The sequence below is a fragment of the Rutilus rutilus genome, assembly GCF_951802725.1.
Source record: "Rutilus rutilus genome assembly, chromosome: 14".
In the NCBI taxonomy this organism is placed as follows: Eukaryota; Metazoa; Chordata; class Actinopteri; order Cypriniformes; family Leuciscidae; genus Rutilus; species Rutilus rutilus.
Window position 1 is genome coordinate 30,520,805 of NC_140219.1, and position 23,244 is coordinate 30,544,048.

Here is a 23,244-nt window from a genome sequence, read left to right on the forward strand (position 1 = left end):
CTGAACATCTAACCGCGTTACAGAAATGTTGTTGGTATGGAAAGAATAGCTGATTTGTATTTGAATGCAATACTGCGCCTCTTTAAGAAAGCATGAAATACTTTAGCTCCTTCGTGGAAACAAATAAACATTTCTGTCTTTAAGCCAGCCAAGGATAAGCATAATGCAGCTTATCACATTAACATCAAATTTGTGTGTGTGTGTTTTTTTTTTTTTTTTTTTCGTTAATGATTGTGGACTGAACTATGTGTTTGAAAGGAAAGGGATTATTTTAGTGCAGCTTCTGTGAATAATGCAGTAGATTCTGCCGTATGTTTAGAGACAGACATATAGTAGGTAAAGCACAAGTAAACAAAGAAGGTATATTTTTTATACTGAAAATGTATATTATTTTTATTTTTGAAAAGACATGCTAGGAGGAACTGTGATAAAGTTAATGAAGCAAAGGGGTTAAAGGTGTAGGCTAATGATTAATCGGATAACTAGGCCTACTGTTTTGCTTGATAGAACTGTTCAGCTAAGGGTTGGATCATCATATAAAATAGATAAATGGTACGCTTCAAGTAAATGTGTGCAGCCCAATATTTTTTAATATCATGATAAATTACAGTATGTTTTCCTAAATATTACAGTTTTTCTGAATTGCTAAAACTCTAAACCCCATTCTCTGAACCAAATTCTCAATAGTCTATTTGTCGAATAAATCACTCTTTCTGTAAAACATTAAACAAGTTCAGGTAGTTACAACACTGTTTGCAAATCTCATTCACTTTTTTTTTCAAAACTCTAAACACATTCTCACTCACTAAAACACATTTTGCACCGTGATGCACTTATGTTTCAAAATGCTAAACACAGGTAGGCGAAAGTTAAGCGCAACTGCAACACAGTGGTCATCGTTTACACACAACGACTCAAAATTGTTCACACTTATTTCTAATGATGTGACCAAACCAACTGTGCATAGTCAGTTCAGAGTCCCAACATTTACTCAAAATGTTGCACTGAATGTTGATACCAACAATGGATGGAAACAATATACTGTAAGAGGGAGAGAAGGAAGAGGATGAGGATGAGGATGAGGAAGAGCAAGGTGTGGAGAATGTTGTCAAGGCTGGATCTGGCTTTAGGGTTTTCCCCTTTGCCTGCAGAGACGACATTGTCTGAGATTTGGAGAAACTCCACCGGCCGGACCCAACATGAAGACATGATGCTGAAGCAGAATAACATCTCTCTCACTGACCTTGATTTTGCAGTTGCACAACTCTTCTGAGTGTACTTTACTGTAACATGCTTTTCATTTAGAGTTTTTTACTGTAACCTTTTTGGCTTTTGCAGTTGGGTCACTGTATTTTCACAGTATGCAAGTGGTGAATATACAAACATGCGATAAGGCCTACTATTCAATATTCAGTACAATACTATACTTGCAGTGAATACAGTATACAATTTATTCACCTTATACTGTAAGTTGTCATTACTATATTTTACTGTTACAATATACTTTTTTTTCTGTAACTGCATGCTTTGGATTCTGTGTTCTCCATTTTCTGATGTAGTGTCTAATGAATGATCTGTAGTGTTTATTGATTTTGAGCACAGATGAAATGGTTTTGAGGCAATTGTTTGATTTTGCCAGAAGAGTCAGAGGTTCTGTGGATGTGGTTTGAAAATTTGGTTTTGTGTTTAAGGTTTTGAGAAAGTGAGTAATGGTTTCAAGAAATGTGTTTTAGCAATTCAGAAAAACTGTAAAATAGGCCTGAAGATCTCAAGCTGACCAGATGTCAAAGGGATATTTCCTAATTCAGTGTTCAAAATACCATTAAAATCTCACTTTGCATAGGCTCTAGGATTACTTTTTTTATTTCTTTATTTTTGTTTTCCTTCCTTACACTAACACTCCAGTCCTCCAGTCGGTGTCGATGATACAGTTCATCTGGTTTGTCAACCGCCATTAAACCCAAGGCGAAGCAGAAGAAGAAGGCGTGGCCAACAGGTGACGTCACGCGCGCTCCGTCTGAGATCAACAATGTCCGAGAGGTAGTGGAGACTCGCGCTCTGGGATCGACATCGGATAGAAAATATCTCAGCAATCACACCTCTCTCTCTGTTTATTGGGATTTACTCCATTTCCCGTACGATCTTTAAAAAAACAAACAAACAAAAAAAAATGCCCAATATTAAAATTTTTAGCGGGAGCTCCCACCAGGATCTGTCTCAGAAGATCGCGGACCGCCTCGGACTGGATTTGGGGAAAGTGGTAACGAAAAAGTTTAGCAACCAAGAGACGTGGTGAGTTATTCCTGGAAATTATCTGGTTAACGTTATATTAGTTTATGATGTTGGAGTGCCGTTACTCGCGGGATGCTGTGAGTTGTAGTTCACATAAAGACCACCAGCGGCCCACGTGGGTTTGATAACACTTCTATTCCCAGAATGCTGTGCGTCCGGATGCCTATTTGCTTCAGTTTCAACGTACATTTTGTGATTAAAATTGCCATTAAATATTATTTAAATACTAAACGTCTGTTGAATGTATAATTATATTAGTTTCAATTGAGCTTATGCACCTTGTTGAGACCAAAAGCATTCAGTCATTCTGTGATTATTGCTTCGCTTATGCTCCCCACATGATCGATTTAATTACATTTCCCACGATGAGAGTCTGGTGGGTCACTTAAATGTTGTCACAAGGCCGTAATGTGCATTTATTCGTTCAATAGGGGAATAATTCTTCGTCTGCTTTCTGACTCCATGTGAAATATCCCTGAGCGCGCTGTATTTACAGTCACTGCTTATCGGATTGCAATGAGAAACATTGATAAAGAATGTTTTATTTCATAGCACGCCTTCGTGCTCCGGTGTACTTTTACAAAACACAATGTTTCAGTGATGGTTTCAAATGGTTATACAGTAGCTTAGATGTAAGACGATACTTAGTGATTAAGTTACCTGATTGCACACACGTTGCCCAACGGTTACATGGCGATATCAGTGTTTATCGATATTTTTTGGCAATGAAGCTTATGATATAGTCCAAACTTTTTGCTTCGCAGCGTTAAAGGTGTAGTTCACCCCCAAAAAAGAAAATGTACTTTTTATTTAGATTTATCATTTACTCACCCTCAAGTTGTTCCAAACCTGTACAAGTTTCTTTCTTCTGTTGAACATAAAATATGTTTTAAAGAATTAGACAAACAAAACAATTGATGTGCCCCATTGACTTCCATAGTATGGTTTCTTTGTTTTACTATGGAGTCATTTGTGTTCAGTACAAGAAAGAAAGCCATACAGGTTTGGAACATGAGGGTGAGAAAATTATTTTTTGGATGAACTATTATTGGGCGATATGACCAAAATCCAATATGATATGAGTAATTTTATTTCATGATAACTAGCCTATATATCACAATATAGAAAAAAGACACAAATTAAATTGACCTACCTGAAAATGCACACATTTGAATTGTATAAAGTTATCAAATGTATTAAAATCCACTGCATAGTCTAACAAAATATACGTTTATTCTTATTAAATTTACAAAAGTGATTCAGGCAAGAACAGTGAGATTTTCTCTCTTTTTTTTTTTTTTGATTAGCATTAATAACGACATCAGGTAAATTAGGCTGCTGTCCCTTTAAGACCGACTGCACGGATCAAATACACTTGTGCGTTTTCTTTCTCCACTGTTTACATTCACTTATGTACGTGTTTACTTGCAAATGCATGGTCACTTTAATACACAAGTATGTGTGTTTAACTGTTCAGCCCTGAGAAACAGTCGGTCAGACAGCACGTGCATATAGCGAAATCAGTTGTCTTTCGCTGCTTACTGCGCTTCAACGGTTTAAAATCACTGTTTTTTTAAACCGCAATACTTAAAAACGCATGCAAACGATAAGCTTTCATGACCACAGCAACGTCACATGAGCTACGGTGGTACGTATGTCCTATTAAGAGAAGTTTTATTTGTTGATGTACAAAGTGGGACATCTAAATAGTGTAATGTTTTACAGTATAATGTACCCGGTGATTTGGGTCAGGTCTATACGCAGAGGTGCTTTGCTAACTTTGACCCGTTCCTCCTCGTGTGCAGTGTGGAGATCGGTGAGAGCGTCCGCGGGGAGGATGTCTACATCGTCCAGAGTGGCTGTGGCGAAATTAATGATAATCTCATGGAACTTCTGATTATGATAAACGCCTGCAAAATTGCATCAGCCTGCCGAGTCACCGCGGTCATCCCATGCTTCCCTTACGCCCGGCAAGACAAGAAGGATAAGGTGGGCTGAAGGTTAAATGCCATTATTTTGGGATGTAATCTGTGAACATTTCGTGTGCATGCTTGCTGAATGTTTTGTAGTTTGTTGGGAAGCAGGTTGCATACTTTAATGAATCAGTCAGTTGTCGTGAAATGATCTGTGATCTTCTCTTTTGTCCCCTGCAGTCTCGGGCACCCATTTCTGCCAAGTTGGTGGCAAACATGCTGTCGGTCTCTGGTGCCGACCACATCATAACCATGGATCTGCATGCATCTCAGATACAGGTGGGTTTGATGGCACTGAAAACCGTTTAGTGATAAAACAAACAAACTTGGTGTGTTTTAGATACAAAAATTGATAGGAAAAAAAAGTGCTGATTATAGTGAACACACTTCCTCCTAGATTTTTGGTGTAGAATGAGAATAAGGGGCAAAAAAAGTTAGTTTTTTTTTTTTTCGATAGTTCACTTTAGACGTTCTATTAACCAGGGCTTGACATTTACACCCATCAACCGCCAAATGTGTGTGTGTTTCAGCAGTGGCGTGTTACACAGTCACTCCTACGAGACACTTTGGCGGGTTGAATTTTATGTATGATGTATACATTTTTCTAGTGTAGTCTTTTAAAAAGGCATCTGAAACAATAAACTAAGTGCAATGTAGTGTTCATATCAAATATCATTATCTATATCAAAAATATAGATTTTTCAATACATCTCGACACTGAAATATCTGAAACGCTTCCAATACAAATTGTGGTTACACTTTATTTTAAGGTGTCATTGTTGTAGTGTAATTAAATATTTAAGTACTGAGTAATATTAAGCAACTACATGTACTTCACTTTTGGGAAGGATTAGGGTTTGGTTGTGGGTTAGTTGCATGTAATTATGCATACTTTACTGTTATTACTATGGTAAGTACATGTAACATATGTAACAAGGACACTGTAAAATAAAGTGTTACCCAATTTGTTTAGCAGAATAGATACATGGTACCAGCTGCTCTTTCTCTCATTTCTCCGACAGCGGGTGAAACACAAACCCCGTCTCTCCTCACTCACTCGATTCATTTGCTCCGGATGAATATTGTTGGTGTTACAGGGCGCTTGGGATTGCACGTATTGTGCATAATTTTACTCATTCCTGCTGGTTTTGTGCTCACACCCAAAGTGCAGCACATAAAGCCTCTCAGTACTGAATTTAGTTGCGCTTAAACAGTCAAATACGCACAAAAAAGTCTTGGTTATTGATGTAAACACACAGTCAGTGATGCTTTAAGTGAACAGAAAGAAAACGCACGTGTGACAATATAATGGATCCGTGCGTCAGGTCTTAAAGTGACAGCAGCCTAATAAACCTGCTGCCAAATTATGAGACAATATTAAAAATAAATGTTTTTTTTCTCATGGTATCGATGTCAAAGTTGTGGCCAGCGAAAACGCTGAATGGCTAGTAACTTTGGAAAAGCACTAGTGGCTGGTGAGCATAAGTTGATGTCAAGCCCTGCTACTAACTACAAGTAACTTTGCAACTACATGTCAACTAACTCTCAGAGTGTTAGCTTGACATGTAGTCACAAAGTTACTTGTAGTTAGTGGCACGTCTAAAGTGGACTATCAAAAAAACGTATCAACAAAAAATATAGTGATGCTATCTTTGTACCTACACATTATCTTTCAGTGATCACTAATGACCAGAATGCATGAAGAGGTGTGGGAATCGCCCTCAAAGATCTGAATTGGTTCTCCTCCTTTTTTTTAGGGTTTTTTCGACATTCCAGTGGACAATTTATACGCAGAGCCGGCCGTTTTGAAATGGATTAAGGAAAATATCCCAGAATGGAAGAACTGCACTATTGTGTCACCTGATGCTGGAGGAGCCAAGAGGTCTGTCGGCCGTCTGAATTATGGCCTGTTTGGTTTTGCTCTTAACACGTGTGACTGCTGACTGAGCTGTTTCTCCATTGACAGGGTGACCTCCATTGCAGACAGGCTAAATGTTGACTTTGCCCTTATTCACAAAGAAAGGAAAAAGGCAAATGAGGTGGACCGCATGGTTCTGGTTGGAGATGTGAAAGACCGGGTGGCCATATTGGTTGATGATATGGCAGACACATGCGGTACCGTCTGCCATGCTGCTGATAAGTAAGAAACTAGCACAAATAATAATAAAACATGTTATTTGTATAGTTCAGAATACTTAAAAAAAAATAAATAAATAAATAAATAAAAAGTTAAAAGCAATATATTATTAAAAATTGTAACAAAACAACATGGCTGTTTCCAATGTTTTTAGTATTTATTGCATCATTTAGTTGTTTTTTTTCTTGTGTAATTCTTTTTTTTCTTTCTTTCTGTATTAAGGTTAATATCAGCGGGTGCAGTCAAAGTATATGCCATCCTGACCCATGGCATCTTCTCTGGACCGGCCATTTCACGCATCAACAACGCTTGCTTTGAGGCTGTAGTCGTGACCAATACCATTCCTCAGGAGGAGAAGATGAAACACTGCCCCAAAATACAGGTTTGTCATGCCAGGAATCTTTGATGCAAATCGAAGCACTGAATTCAGTCTGTATTGAATCATCATAGCGTTTTTTTTTTCTTCTTTTTTATTTCAAAATGGATAATCTGGTCCAAAAACAGCTGAATGTCTAAACAAAGGTGGAGATGAAAACAAAAAGTTTTTTTTATTAGTTTTTATCCCTGTCATGAAAAAAAGAGAGAAAAACTCTGAACAAAAGCACAGATGCATTAAAAGTTTGAGTACCATGGGGATACCGAAGTTACCTGGGCCAAAATAATCATGTTTATTTGTCAGCAAAAGGGGCATTTTAAGTTATCCGGGGCACAGATCAAGGGCATCCGTGAAATATACAGTTTGTACTTCAGTGTTTCTGTATCGCCGCTACGGACAGTCGGATTAACAGAGGGTTATTAACAGAACAACAGAGGGTTATTAACAACAACAGAGGGTTATTAACAGAACAGATATTGTAAGAGTAGGTTTATCACTGAGAACTATATCATCATACTTTGTCTACTATTTAAACTGCATTGTGGCATAGAGGTGTAACGATTCACTCAAGTCACGATTCGATAATATCCGAATATTTTAAGCCAAAATAAAGAAGAGTTTTTTTTTTTATCATTTATTATTACATTTATTATTATTAAAATGACATTATTATTTATTATTATCAGGACCCACATATATTCCCTCACTGCATTTTTATACGTTATATTCAGAATTATATACAATAGTTTAATGCCACTGAAACTCTTCTCACGCAGTTCTCACGCTTTACGAAATAACCGGATCTTGTTTGATCAAGCTATGCAAAAATCCTGTCCATTCATTGAATGCATTTGAAATATAGAGTTGGCTTCTGTTTTAATATACCCAAGCGTACCTAAAATAAAACGAGTTTAATATACAGGTTGAGTCGAATCGAAATCGAATTTAGAGTCGAAATCGAATCGAATCCGAACATCTGAATCGATACTCAGCCCTAGTTATAAGTGACTCAAACTCGCAGTGCTTTAAGACGGAGCAGCGTTTACAGAGCATCAAAAAAAAAATCGCAACCTTTGCAATTTCAAAATCGCGATAAGCCAACTCGATTTAAGTGCGATTACATGTAAATTGCGATTAATCGTGCAGCCCTAGTCATTATGGAAATGATCTGACTGCATCTGCCTCTGTGTAGGAAAGCTAATACTGGCTTTTGGGTGATAGATAAATAAATTATGGAGAAAAATCGATTCGTGGCCTTTGAGAATCGATTTTGATTCGACCACATATTAAAAAACGATTAATCGAATTTTTTTAGCCCAGCCCTACTTATAACGTGCATTTGAAAAAGCAACACGCGTCAAACCGCTTTGAGAAGCATTTAATAACCTCCAACAAAAGACATTTAATAACATGCTTTTACTCTTAACTCACTTCATAACGAGAGCTGAGCTCATTCTTCTGTGAGATGATGTGCTTCTTACACAGAATAAAGCAGTCGTGTGTTAATAAGTCATGTGTTTCAATCTTCTGTTTGTTCAGCTCTAGCGATAGGGATTTCCTGGAATACAATGACGTGCGTTATCTACTTCTGCGTCGGGGCATATTTGGTGTGTGTGTGGGTGTGTGTGTGAGACGCCATCTGGTGTTCAGATGGATATGTGGTGTGTGTGTGGTGTGAGACGCCCTCTGGTGTTCAGATGGATATGTGGTGTGTGTGTGTGTGTGTGTGTATGAGACGCCCTCTGGTGTTCAGATGGATATGTGGTGTGTGTGTGTGTGTGTGTGTGTGTGTGTGTGTGTGTGTGTGTATGAGACGCCCTCTGGTGTTCAGATGGAGCAGCGTTTACTACTGATCAGCCGCTACACTGACAAACTGCGCATAAAATAATCGTAGCCTTTGCCAAATCGCGTACGGTTTCGGTGCGATTAATTGTGCAGCCCTAATAATGACCCACACAATCTACCAGGTAGCGTCTGGTTGAAGACATGTTTTTCTGGGCGGTAAATAATGGCGCAAACACCAGTAAATTGACGAGCGCAAACCTTAGAAAATCACCTTGCGAGATTCATTTACATTCTCTCCTCCCATAAATTTAGTGTCTAAAAGGGAAACTCCTACAAATGCATATGCAATAAGGTCAGCCGCAAAAATAACCCCGTCCACACGTTCAGCGCTAACTTAACACTGCGTGTCTTCAGGAAATCCTGACGGTAGTGTTTTTAACACCAAAAGAGTGTTCGTAAATCTGTCCTAAAGACACTGTTCTCCCAGCCTGATGAAAATCGGCCAGCTCGAGGGGCGGCACCAAGCATGCGTTTGAAAATCTCACTGCACGCAATTGGATAACACTACGACCAATCACAACATCGCTTAGCTACCAGCGGAGCTAACTGGTAGACTAGACTCTTACCGTATCCGGTCGGCAAAACAGCAAAAACGTCCTTCTTGCAAAGGAAGGATTCGAGCGCCGTCTTCTGTTCCTCTTTTAGATAAAAAGCCGAGTCTAACTCGTTCATTGTAGCGGCCAAAGCCGTTTCAAACAACTGGTGTTCATCCATAGCCATCTTGCAATGTTTACTAATGACTTCGACGTCGCAGCGCTGCCGTCATCTCGCCTCTGGCCCGCCTATATCAGATACACTGATGTGATTGGTGCAGCTCAGATCGAGGGGCATATTTAATGAGCATCATTACTGGACACCAGAGTAACTCGCTGAGGAAATTCAACTTGTGCTCTCGCGAGAACTCTGGATTACCAGGGTACTGTTCTCCACTCCTCAATACATAAAACATTAGGCTGTACACACAGTGTTCGGAATAAAGAAAACACTGAACTTATTCATAGACCACCGTTATTTACCCTTGCACTGCAAACAAGCAGAGACAGTCTCCAATACAGTCTCTCTGTATGAGCTTTAATCACAAGCTCTAAGTGTAAAGTTTTAATTCAAGCTCTGGCATATAGTATAGGCAAAAAATAACGTTATTAACCGGTATTTTTCTCTTATCAAACAGTTTTCAGAAAGGTACTGTTACAGAAGGAACGCATGAACAGAAACGTTAAAATACTGAGTGAACCCATTTAATTTTCTTTGTTTTTAAGCCCTGATTAATACCATATCATACCAACAAAACTGAAAATCATTGACAAGAGTTTTGTGTCATAATGTATTGTAATTTTACAGATTCTTATTTGCTACATACATCTACAATTTTTTTTTTTATCATTAAATATTAGATCAGATTAGCACAGATTGTGTGGAGGATCAGCATAATTCCCATGTACTGAAACGTGCTGTGGCGAGTTTTTGTGCAATCTAGTGGTTTAAAAGGGAATCATGCGCCTTTAGCTCCGTTGTACCCTATAAAACAGAAGGGATACATTCGGGATGCTATCATACAGATGTTCTGTCTTTAATCTCTGCAGGTTATCGACATTTCCATGATCCTGGCCGAGGCCATCCGCAGGACCCACAACGGCGAGTCGGTCTCGTATCTCTTCAGTCACGTGCCGCTGTGACCGGCTCCGGCTCCATGACTGCGTTCATCGTTCCCAAAGAGATCCCACCTGACGCCATGTGTTTCCAGAGCAAGACTTCAACGGTTCCCTCCTGAAAGTTTAACACGGGATGTCTTTTCATAGCCTGTTTTACTTACAAATCGCTGTTACAATCTGTGACCGAAAGTTAGACGTTAGCTTAATCGTGACGACAGCCTCATTTATTTATTTGCATTCTTTTCTATGCTTTGAGAAACGTCAAGTCGCATTATGAATAAGTGGTCGAGAGAAGACTTTGACAGCCTTCTTCAAAAGGACACGGTTTATTTTGAAATTCAAGATTTTGCTCACTGTACAAAGGTGATTTTTAGCTTGTTCCTCTTGCAGGCAGAGATATTGGCTGTTTTTATTTCATTTTCCTGATTTTATTTTGCAAAGATGTTTTTAATAACTCTTTTTATGAACATTTCTATGAACAATAAAAATCTTTTTGGTTACATTATTCCATTCTGATTTCCCTCAGATTTGTTTCTACTGTGTGGTGGATTTCTTTGATGTCTTTATTTGAATTGGTTATCATATTTCAGAATACTGGGCTAAATTTAAAGAAGCGCTGTGGGGACACATTTGCTCTGGTAAACTTTTACTTCAGATCACTTATTTTGAATGCATTTGAATGTGTTTTAAATTAAATGCACGCAAGCATTGCTTTTTGCTCAGATCTGTTTAATAATTCATTTATTATGAAACTGAATGTGCACAGATTACAGGAAGTAAAACAAACCAAACCATAAAAAAAAAAAAAAAACTTGACAAGAACGAGTTATGTTGACATGGAGGTTTGGCGTGAATAAATTACCTGAAAAATATTTAACCTAAATAGACTTAAAATATCGCGCCAGTTATTTCGGAGCTATCATTTAAAAAATATATAATACTTGTTACTTGTGTGTATCAGTCTAAATCCATTTTGAAGTAGGACAGGAAGCATGACATCCTGCAAACGTTAGGAGGGGCTCGAGGAGCGTCAAGTGCTTCGACAACGGAATTACATCTTTAGTCGTGGGAGAGATGATGTGCATCTATCATATTGCAGATTGTAAAGTTGTTTTTCTTTTATTTCAGACGAGTCTCTTTAAATAACGCATGAATATTCTTAAAGTATCAGAGCATACATTCGCCGAGAAATCTCAGATTGGAGGTAGTAGTTTTTTCTTCTTCTTTTTTTTTTACATTGTAATCCTTCCACATTACTCAAAATGATTTTTATTGTATTTATTCTTTTTGTCACTTTCAGTTCACTTGAAGTATCGCTGTATAGTGGTATATTTATTATAAACAACACGCGACTTATCAGTAGGCTACGATTGAATGTAAGATCACACGAATTAATCTGTTTTGTTTATCATTTTACAGGAAACATTTTACTTAACAGGAAACATTTTCAAAGGTAAGGAACATTAAATAATTAATACTGTCTGCAATAAAAGCTATTGCACATTTACACTGTTACTGCTATCCTCATTTGTAAGTCGCTTTGAATAAAAGCTTAATGAATTAATGTAGGCTAATGAACATTAAGATATATTTCTGTTTTTTTAATCATCACTATTAGCCTACACTTCATGGGAAAATGACACAGTTTAAATGTATTAAACATAACAATACATTCGTTTTCGATATCATTAGAGTATCCTACGTAGCCTAAATAAAAATAGTGTAACATTTCAGCATCTATAGCTAACCGATTTCACTGCAAACTGATTATATTGAACTGTATAATAAGCTAGAATGAATGTATATGCATTTTGTTTACTACTAGTCTATCTAATCTATTGAACCGTTTACACCCATTTTAATCAATGAGACCTAAAATATTGTATTATCACGTGGCTCCCTCTGGTGGACAACATTAGTATTATGGCCTTCAGCTATCATTCCCACTGAAATTCATGAAACTGAAGAAATTCCTCCCTGAAATGTTCCTATAAATATATTTTCTTTCCAAATGTGCATTCTGAATAATTAATTAGGGGTTCAAGCACGAAGTGCTGAAACCCTATTGTAATTGTAAGGATTTTTATTATTATTCTTCTGCCGTAAAACGCATCGTGCAGCCCAAACCGTAAGTGCTGGAGACTTGAAACTTTGCCAGATGGTAGTACAAAAATCGAGGAAAGGTTGACAAAGTATGACCCCGATTGGCCCATAGGTGGCGCTATAGCAAGCAAAAGTATGAAATCGCTAATAACTCCTAGACGGTTTGTCATAGACTCAAGTGTCTTATATCACTGTAATCCTTGGCTCAAGACGGACAAAACGTATATCTCCGATTTCATTTCCGCCTGGGAAAATTTTCCGCCATTTTGAATTTTGTCAAAAACCTACTTTTGCGAACTAGTCCTAGGTTTTTCGTCCGATCGGAACCAAACCAGTGCAGAAATGTTCTGTGGAGTCTGAATATCAAGAATTATCGAAAAAAAGTTGAAATTTCGATTCATGGTCGCTAAGGGACGCCAAAACGTATGTTGTGGGAGGAGCCTATTTTACTAAAACGGCTATAACTCGAGAAGTAAATGAGGTATCTTCACCAAACTCGGTACAGATGTGTAAGAGTTCAATTTGAGGTCACAGTAAAAAAATCGCGACGATTGAACACTAGGTGGCGCTATAACTTGAAAAAAACATGAAAAGGGCTATAACCACCTGACCGTTAGTCCGATTGACTTGAAAATTGGTATGCAGTGTCTTGGTCCAAGGTGCTATGTATGTCTATGAGGACATTGGCGTATCTCAAAAAACATGGCCGCCATCGGCCAATGAAGTTTGAGCACCTATTAGACAAGGTAAACGGAGGCTGATCGGAACGAAACTCGATGGGCATGTTCGACTCATGGCCTAAGAGGTCTGTAAGAATTTTGAAAGAAATCGGCCACTAGTTGGCGCTAACGAGATTTTTTGGTCCTGTAATCATGTGGTGTTGCACACATCCACAAAATATGCATATCATTTGATAGATCTCCTCATCCCAAACAACTTTGCCTCAAGAACCACTGCTGTCAATCAAACCGTTCATTAAATATTCGCGAACATGTTAAAAACCTACTTTTGCGAACTAGTCCTAGGTTTTTCGCCCGATCGGAACCAAACCAGTCTAGGACAATTCTCTGGACTCTCTAGATCAATAATTATCAAAAAAAAGTTGAACTTTTGCATTTGGATGGCTATAATAGGCTCATTTAAAAAAGGGGTGTGGCAAAATACACTAAAAAGCCTATAAATCCTGAATAAAAACTCAGAACTTCACAAAAATTGGTGAGCATATGTGACATAACATCATTAAGAAGCATGCCTAATTTCATGGAGATCGGAAGATAGGTGGCGCTATAACTGTTAAAAAGCTTTAAAACCATATAATTCCTATGGTACATTGCCTGTATTGGCTGTAAATGGTCTTTTCCATCTATTATGTCAGTCGTTACATGCTTGCTAAATAAAACTTAATAACTTTTGATGCTTTTGTGCTTAAAGGCCTTAAAGGCCTTAATTGCTTGAACCCCGATAAATGCTGCTTGCAGCTTTAATTAAATATATTTCTCCACTAATCTGCAGCAGTGCTGAGCTCGTCTTCTTAATAACAGTGTTTTCCTCTTACTGATCATATTTCAAACCTATTGAGCTAAAAATTTGTAAAGAATATGACTGATAAAAAGGATTGCTTATTAATCCTGGTGCTCTTGTTCCCATCTTTTAAAATAGTTGAACGAATGGAAGTACGTGCCTTAAAGTCCCCCTGTAGTCAATCATTGAATCCCTTAAAACTCATCTTTCATCACCAAAATTACATATTTAAACGTTTTTTCATTGAAAAAAATATTTCTTCATGCCTTAAAATAGCTTGAATGTAACTACACTCTTGCCTCGTTTAAAAAACGTGAAGTTGCTTATTATAGCACAACCTTGTGGCTGGGTTGCACAAAATATTGTACACATACATACTCGTTTTCACGTAATGGTAGGCCTTTCAGATTTGAGGTTATTAGCCGCTGAAATGTAATTAGCTGCTGACGGCCAAGGTTTATGTAGGTAAATCATATTGGAGAATATGTTAGGGCGTCTAGCCAGCAAAGACGACCCATTTTCAGTTTCACCGATCATGTGGTTATGGTGTTTGTTACGCCTGCCTGTTTACCCCCTGCTGGCTCTGCTACACAGTGCAGACATTAGTTGAGCAACAGGTGCATTCAATCTCTAATTAACTCACCATAGGTGTTAGTGTAAAGACCTGTGACTTGGAGTGAGAGGTCTCTCACTTCTCTCCCATTTTTTTCTTTTCTTTTAAAAAAAAATGGGAGAGAAGTGAGAGACCTCTCAATCCAAGTCACAGGTCTTTATTCTCTCAGAAGTCTCTTCTGCTCACCAAGACTGCATTTATTTGATAAAAACCAATAAAAAAAACAGTAATATTGTGAAATATTATGACATATTATGACAAATTAAAATAACTGTTTTCTATTTTAATATATTTTAAAATGTAATTTATTCCTCAGATGAAAGCTGAATTTTCAGCATCATTACTCCAGTCTTCAGTGTCACATGATCCTTCAGAAATCATTCTAATATGCAGATTTTATGCTCAAAAAACATTAATTATTATTTTCAATGTTGAAAACAGTCGTGTACAATTTTTTTTTCAAAATTCTTTGATGAATAGAAAGTTCAAAAGAACAGCATTTATTTAAAATATAATATTTTATAACTTTACTGTAACTTTTGTAACTAAACTCATCCTTGATGAATACAAGTATTGATTTATTGTATTTCTTTCCCCCAAAATTAAAATTAAAATTCTTACTGACCCCAAATCTTTTAAGGGTAGTGTTTAATGTTACAAAAGCTTTAGATTTCAGATAAATGCTGTTCTTTTGAACTTTCTATTCATCAAAGAATCCTGAAATAAAAATGTAAAAAACTGTTTTCAACATTGATAATAATCATAAATGTTTCTTGAGCATCAAATCATCATATTAGAATGATTTCTGAAGGATCATGTGACACTGAAGACTGGAGTAATGATGCTGAAAATTCAGCTTTGATCACAGGAATAAATTACACGTAACTATATATTCACATAGAAAACAGCTGTTTTAAATTGTAATAATATTTCACAATATGACTGTTTTTGTTTGTATTTTTAATCAAATAAATGCAGCCTTGGTGAGCAGAAGAGACTTCTTTTAAAAACATTAAAAATCTTACCGATCTAAAACTTTTGACCGGTAGTGTGTGTGTGTGTATATATATATATATATATATATGTGTGTATAATAGGGATGGGCAAATGAAGCCTCATGAAGCACCGACGCTTTTCCCTGAATGTTTCAGGAAAAGATTTGAAGCATCAAGAGTGTCGAAAACAGCGCCATCTTGTGGCAGGTCAAATTTATAGCAGCCATGTTTATGAGCAGCTGAGTGCGCAGCGCCGTTGTTTTATCCATTAGGCACACATAAAAGTCTGACAATGCTAAATATTCAGTTTTCTGATAATATAATTCACATATTAAAGTGTGGCAATAAATTAAATGTAACAACTATATTAATACTAATTATAAAAATACCAACAGAGTTGCTTGATGCAAGTAAATATTGGTCTAATTATTTTATGGTTCACAAAGTCGATCATCGACCTCCGGCCTAGGGTGTCCGGGTGCCATGTGCACTGATGGACACCCTTATGCTTGAACATGGTGTTCGTTATGGACAAGCTGTAACTAGCACAGAAGTCCAATAACAGAACACCACTCGGGTTCAGATCAGGGGGGCCGTTCCTCCCAATCACGCCCCTCCAGGTGTCACTGTCGCTGCCCACGTGGGCGTTGAAGTCCCCCAGCAGAACGACGGAGTCCCCAGTCGGAGCACTTTCCAGCACCCCTCCCAGAGACCCCAGGAAGGCCGGGTACTCTGCACTGCCGTTTGGCCCATAGGCGCACACAAGAGTGAGAGACCTATCCCCGACCCGAAGGCGCAGGGAAGCGACCCTCTCGTTTATCGGGGTGAACTCCAACACATGGTGGCTGAGCTGGGGGGCTATAAGCAAACCCACACCAGCCCGCCGCCTCTCACCATGGGCAACTCCAGAGTGGTGAAGAGTCCATCCTCTCTCAAGGAGTGTGGTTTCAGAGCCCAAGCCGTGCATGGAGGTGATCCCGACCTCGGAACCTCTGAACCTCACGCACAATCTCAGGCTCCTTCCCCGCAAGAGAGGTAACGTTCCACGTCCCTAGAGCTAATTCCGTGTCCAGGGATCGGGTTGTCGAGGCCCCCGCCTTCGACTGCCGCCCGATTCACAAAGCACCGGCCCCTTACGGTCCCTCCTGCAGGTGGTGGGTCCACGGGAGGACGGCCCCACGTCGCTTCTTCGGGCTGAGCCTGGCCGGACCCCATGGGGGAGGCCCGACCACCAGGCGCTCGCATACGAGCCCCAACCCCGGGCCTGGCTCCAGGGTGGGGCCCCGGCTGCGCCATGACGGGCGACGTCACAGTCCTTGAATTAATTGCCATCATAAGGGGTTTTTGAACCGCTCTTAGTCTGACCCGTCACCTAGGACCTGTTTGCCTTGGGAGACCCTACCAGGGGCATATAGCCCCAGACAACATAGCTCCTAGGGTCATTCAGGTACTCAAACCCCTCCACCACGGTAAGGTGGCATGCAGTTCAAGGAGGTTTTAATAGAATTATTAGAATTTATTGTGGTCAATTTATTAACTAATCTTCATTGTGTGAATTGTATGATAGTCCAAAATGACTTCCATTCAGGGATTGAATGTAGAACTTTCTGAGAAGTTTCTAGATTGGTGCACCAAAGAACAACTTTTAGAAATCGCAGAGAGCCATGCAATCATTTTGACTGGCAATGATAAGAAGCACAAGGAGGATTTGTTAAGGGCCGTTAAAAGCCAGTGGATAGCCAAGGGAATTCTGGTTGTAGGAGATGAAGCTAGTCTTGGTAAGTTTAGTGTATCCACTTGTTGAGAGAGATTTAATGTCGATAGAGAAACAAACACAGTTTAAAACAGAGAGACTATCGATTGAAGGTACTCAAGCATTAGAAGATAGGGAATGGGAAAAACGTTGTCAGTTAAAAGAATTAGAGCCTGAATAGGAGCGTGAACGTACACAATTTGAGTTGAGGAAGTTAGAGTATGCATGTGAGAGTGAACATGAATATAGGCAGTATGAGATGAGGAAGCTAGAACTTTAACTGGAAGTAAAAAAAGCCGAAGCTTCTAAATCCATTCAGGTTGTGCATTCTTCTTTTGATGTTGGTCGAAACATTAACATGGTTCCCCCATTTTGTGACCGTGATGTGGACAAGTATTTTGCCCATTTTGAAAGAATTGCTTCTTCTCTAAAATGGCCAGAAGAGGTCTGGACTCTACTTCTGCAGTGTGTTCTGACGGGGAAGGCTCAGTAAGTGTTTTCTTCTCTTTCTGAAGAAGAGAGTGTAGATTTTAAACAAGTCAAAACAACCATTTTGAGAGCGTATGAGTTAGTACCAGAGGCTTATCGCCAACGATATCATGGTTATAAAAATCCTGAAAACAAACATATGTTGAATTCGCTCAGGAAAAAGAGATTACGTTTACAGGGTAAAACGTATAAAGGCTTTTCAGTTGTAGAACTCACTATAGGTGCAATTTTGATGCGAGTTGGTGTGGATCCTCAGAATGCCCTGTGGTCTGTGTGTATCAAGTTTTAAGTTTGGATGTTGCGATCAGGAGATATAGGTCAATTCCTGAAAAAGGTTTGCTAATATCTTTGCATGAATCAAATCAATGAATCGATGAATCAAAATTCTTTTGATAATGTTTTTTGCCGGCACCATCTCTTGCTGTTGTGTGTAAAATTTGGTGAAGATCGGACCAATGGCCTAGAAAGAGTTTAAAAAATATATATACATTTTAAAACAGCCTGAACATTTTATAGATGGAAATGAAACTGGAGATATACAAGTACGGGATCGGCGAAAGTGTGCATCAAAGGCACATATTGACCTACAAAAAGGGGCATTCGTGACCATTCTTCTGAAACCTGAGACTTCTGAGACTTTTGTTCATCTTCAAAACAAATGAAGATATTTTTGATGAAATCTAAGAGATTTCTGTGTAACACGAGAATGAACCTCATTGGTTCTCTCACGTCAAGCGAACATGCTTGAGCTTCAGTTAACCACAACTGATGTGCGCGTTGATGAATGTTTATATGTGAATAAAAGCCTAAATTCAATCTGTTAATTTCACTGAAAATGTGGACTAAACCCCTCGATTCAAATGGATTAATTTTACGATCTCTTTATTAACTTTTTGAAACGTCAAAGTGGTAGTTGCGTAGCTGAAGGAATGGAGGGACAGAAATCTCTCAGATTTCATTAAAAAGATCTTAAAATATCTTCATTTGTGTTTTTGAAGATGAACGAAAGTCTTACAGGTTTGCAATGACATGAGGGTGAGTAATTAATGACTTGTCTTGTCCCAAATGGCACACTGACGCCTATAAAAAAAAAAAATTGGGACAAAATTTTTGTTAGTATAAACTAAACTCATGTTTTGTTTTTCTATAGTGTTTCAACTCTAACTGGTAGTGGGGCAGATTGCAACAACCACACTGTCTGTGCTTAACGTTAATTTACAGGGCCCTATCTTGCACCCAGCTCAAGTGACTTTGTACACCAACGCATGTATCATTCCTATTTTGCACCCGACGCACAGCGGACTTTTCCCTCCACAGACGCACGTCGGTAAATTAGGGTATGAACTTGCGCTCCGGGGGGCGGGACAGCGAAAAAGAGGAGGTGTGTTCCGGCGTGAACGTTCCCTGGTGCTATTTTGCAGTTTCAGAAAACAATTCTGCCACAGACCAGGAAAAACCTAGTCTAAAGTCAGTGGCGCGTTCAGATGCTATTTTAAGGGCGCATGCTTGGCCATAATGTAGCTTGTGCACAACGCGCATACACTTTGCTTCTCTCATCTACACACAGACGCAGCAGTTGCCATTTTTGCAAACCCTACATAATTACAAGGAAAAATATTCCACATGAGGGAAATCATTGTGGTGTCCATGAAGATGTGAAAAAATAGGCATAAATCTAGCTTACACATTTACCCAAATTATTAGACGCCTGTTTAACCAAAGCTAATTTGGGTGGGTTTCTCCCATCCCCGTACAATGTCACTTCTCTGTCTTTTACGGCCCTGACGAGAACGTTGGTCTCCTCGGCTGTGAACCGTTCCTGGCGTGCGCCTGGCAAATCTACCGTTATAATAGCGACCCGCCATGGAACAAGCACTCCTGCTCTTAAAGGGAATGTGAGATGACGCTCTGATTGGTTTATTTCACGTTACGCCCAAACCACGCCTATGAATAATGAAGCTACTTCAGACCAACCCATTTAAAATTTGAGATCCATCGAGATCCGCCCACAAAGTTACGTGCGTTTCGCGTTTGATACTTGCGTTTCAGATCGTTAAAATAGGGCCCACAGAGTTTAGGGATAAATTGTAGATTTCAAAATCTGATAAAGCAGATAAATGTGGGGAAATTATCTCAAAGTTTGAGATGAATGGCGAGTTACAGACTTTACAGCAAAAATGTTACAACCACTACCCTACTGTATAAAATATTCATCTTTATTAAAGGTAACATACGAAAATATCGCTAAAAACTGAAATTAGAATGTATGAATTGTTTACAATTGCAACGTGACCGAATGTGTTTTAGGGTTGCTTTGTGTTCACTAGTTTACCAACAAACAAACAAACAAAAAAGGTTGATACTGCATTTTTTACTTTCTAAAAGTATTTCCTAATGTAATGTACCGTGTATTGATGCAGTTTGACTCGTCACTTGTCCCAGCAGATCCGGAGATGGCAAGCAATTCGCATCGCAACCAGGACGCTGTCCTCAAATCTGCCGACTCCACGGCCTGGTTTCGCAGCTACTTGCACGGAGGGACGTCTAGCACCATGACCACCCTCATCACATTCCCTTTGTACAAGACCGTCTTCCGCCAGCAGCTGCACAGCACTTTAGTGCGAGAAGCGGTGGCCCAGTTGTTCAAGGAGGGTCCAGTGAAGCTGTACCGTGGAGTGGCGCCACCCTTGCTGATGAGATCCCTTAACGGGACGCTTCTGTTCGGCCTCCAGGACACGTTCCTTCATCAGCTCCCCCTCTTCTCCACGACTCCTCTTCCCAGGAACGCTCTCCCTGCCCTGGCAGGCTTCGGCGCGGGTGTGGTGGAGGCCTTGCTCTTCACCCCGTTTGAGCGCGTGCAGAACGTCCTGCAGAACAGCAGGAACGACAGTCGTCTTCCCACCTTGAGAAGCATATTGCTCAAACTAGCTTCGAGACCGTTAGCGTCCGGATACTACACAGCCTTTCTGCCTATACTCGTCCGTAATGCCTTAGGGAGCAGCCTGTATTTTGGCCTGAAGGACCCCATGTCTAACACCCTCAGGGATAATGGATGTTCTCCGGTTGCAGCTTCTTTCATGGCTGGTGTTTTAAACTCCGTGGTGATCAGTCTACCGCTGTACCCTCTTTCTGTTCTGGTGGCCAACATGCAAGCGCAAGCAGAAGGAGGAGAAAGAGGAGTGAGATCCAGCTGGAGGCGTCTCTGGGCGGCACGTCAGCACAGATTGCCTCTTCTGTATCGCGGAGGATTCTTGGTCATCCTTCGCTCCTGCGTCACCTGGGGAATCACTACGGCCATATACGACCAGCTGGAGAGGCACTCGAGGTGACGATCCCAAAGCCCAGAACATCTCAGGTTAACCGGCAATGCTGGTGTGCAGCGGTGTCATACTCTACACTATTAAGATTTTCAATGTTTTTAAAAGAAGTCTCTTCTGTTCACCAAGGCTGCATTTATTTGATTAAAAATACAATTTTTTTTTTTATATTGTGGAATATTACTACAATTTAAAACAGCTGTTTTCTATGTGAATATATAGTTACGTGTAATTTATTCCTGTGATCAAAGCTGAATTTTCAGCATCATTACTCCAGTCTTCAGTGTCACATGATTCTTTAGAAATCATTCCAATATGATGATTTGATGCTCAAGAAACATTTATTATTATTATTAATGTTGAAAACAGTTATTTACTAATTTATTTCAGGATTCTTTGATGAATAGAAAGTTCAAAAGAACAGCATTTATCTAAAATAGAAACCTTTTGTAACATTGGACACTACCGTTCAAATCAGTAAGATTTTTTTATTAGATTTTTCTGGGGAAAGAAATAAAAGAAATTAATAATTGTATTCATCAAGGATTAATTCAATTGATCAAACGTTACAGTAAAGACATTTATAATGTTACAAAATATTTTATTTCAAATAAATGCTGTTCTTTTGAACTTTCTATTCATCAAAGAATCCTGATTTTTTTTTTTCAAGATTGATAATAATAATGAATGTGTTTTGAGCATCAAATCCGCATATTAGAAGGATCATGTGACACTGAAGACTGGAGTAAGGATGCTGAAAATTCAGCTTTGATCACAGGAATAAATTATATTTTAAAATATATTAAAATAGAAAACAGTCATTTTAAATTGTCATAATATTTAACAATATTACTGTTTTTCTTTTCTTTTTTTATCAAATAAATGCAGCCTTGGTGAGCAGAAGAGACTTCTTTTAAAAACATTTTAAAAATCTTACCGATCCTGAACTCTTGACTGTCTGCTGATTGAAGTATTGATTGATGCACAGATTGAAGCAAGAGTTGACGTGTGTACTGTATATCGTATGCAATGAAAAAACCTGTACAATTGTTCTCTTCTACTGAAATATGTAACAACCCAAAGGAAAATGCCTGTTTTAGAGACCAGAGCATTACCCACATCCTTCTTTACTTGAATATACCTCAAATGCTGTTTGTCCAACACAAGCATGTGAAACTGTTCTTATTGTTTTTAATAAATTATAATGATAAATATGGTATTTTGTTGGAAGATATATCTGGGACAAGGGTTTTCTCACTTTTTATGTTGTTCAAAAACTTTAATTTTGGTCTGTTGTCATTTCTATCATAATTTGGCTCTAATCCCATGGGATCCTTTAAAGGGATTAGTTCAAAATCAAATTCTGTCATCATTTACTCAACCTCAAGTTGTTCCAAAAGATGAATTTCTTTCTTCTGCTGAAAACAAAAGAAGATATTTTGAAGAATATGGATAACCAAACAGTTTATATGCCCCATTGACTTCCATAGTATGGAGAAAGAAAGAAAAATACAGGTTTGGAATAACTTGAGGTTGAGTGATTTTCAGTTTTGGGTGAACTATCCCTTTAAGAGAAACGTAAAGTACTGTATTTTATCCATTAGGATATTTTTATTTTATTTATTTATTTTATTCAGACTATCCAGTGGGCTCTTAGTTGATTTTATTTTAATTGAAAGCGCATTCTTGTTTGTTCCCCTTAGAATTGGTAAAAAAAATATATATATAATTATGAATTTGTGTATTTTGCATCAGCACCTGAAGGTCTTAATGGCCACAAGATGGCGCTGCTGGTGCGTTCACTGCCTCTCTCTCTAGGTAGACAAGACGTTGAAGCTTGTTTTCGCCACGGAATTAAACATTTGAAAATATGCGATTCTTTTTTTTTATCTAGCAATTCTGACTTTTTTCCCCCACAATTGCGAGTAACAATGGCAGAATTTCGAGATGTAAACTCGCAATTGCGAAATATAAAGTCAGAATTGCGAGATATAAACTCGCAATTGTGAGGAATTGCGAGATAAAAAGTCGCAATTACCTTTTTTATTTTGTATTCAGTGGTGGAAAAAAGCTTCCGTAGAAACTTCTAGTTAAGAAGCAGTATTTTGATTCAAGGTGTATCTTCTCTAGAAACACGTTCACTGTGTTTCAGTTTCACTCACTGTACAATCGATTTAC

The 23,244-nt window shown here is 38.6% G+C and overlaps 2 protein-coding genes across 3 annotated transcripts; both read left to right on the top strand.

The window, feature by feature from the left end:
* Nucleotides 1-1,967: 1,967 nt before the first annotated feature.
* On the top strand, nt 1,968-10,780 carry prps1b (phosphoribosyl pyrophosphate synthetase 1B). Its single transcript, XM_084430245.1, has 7 exons — nt 1,968-2,292; nt 4,098-4,281; nt 4,446-4,544; nt 6,023-6,147; nt 6,232-6,405; nt 6,625-6,784; nt 10,207-10,780. Exons 1-7 carry the CDS (start codon nt 2,171-2,173, stop codon nt 10,297-10,299), a joined length of 957 nt encoding a protein of 318 aa, XP_084286371.1. The 5' UTR covers nt 1,968-2,170; the 3' UTR covers nt 10,300-10,780.
* A 319-nt stretch (nt 10,781-11,099) lies between these two features.
* LOC311303662 (solute carrier family 25 member 53-like) lies at nt 11,100-22,234 on the top strand. Of its 2 annotated transcripts, XM_084430246.1 has the most exons (3): nt 11,100-11,479; nt 11,695-11,728; nt 20,195-21,317. In XM_084430246.1, the coding sequence occupies exon 3, from the start codon at nt 20,203-20,205 to the stop codon at nt 21,076-21,078; it is 876 nt and encodes a 291-aa protein (XP_084286372.1). In that variant the 5' UTR covers nt 11,100-11,479; nt 11,695-11,728; nt 20,195-20,202; the 3' UTR covers nt 21,079-21,317. The 2 variants fall into 2 exon arrangements, with proteins under 2 accessions (XP_084286372.1, XP_084286373.1); XM_084430247.1 differs by lacking the exons at nt 11,100-11,479; nt 11,695-11,728 and adding an exon at nt 17,572-17,749 and having other exon boundaries at nt 20,195-22,234.
* Nucleotides 22,235-23,244: the final 1,010 nt, after the last annotated feature.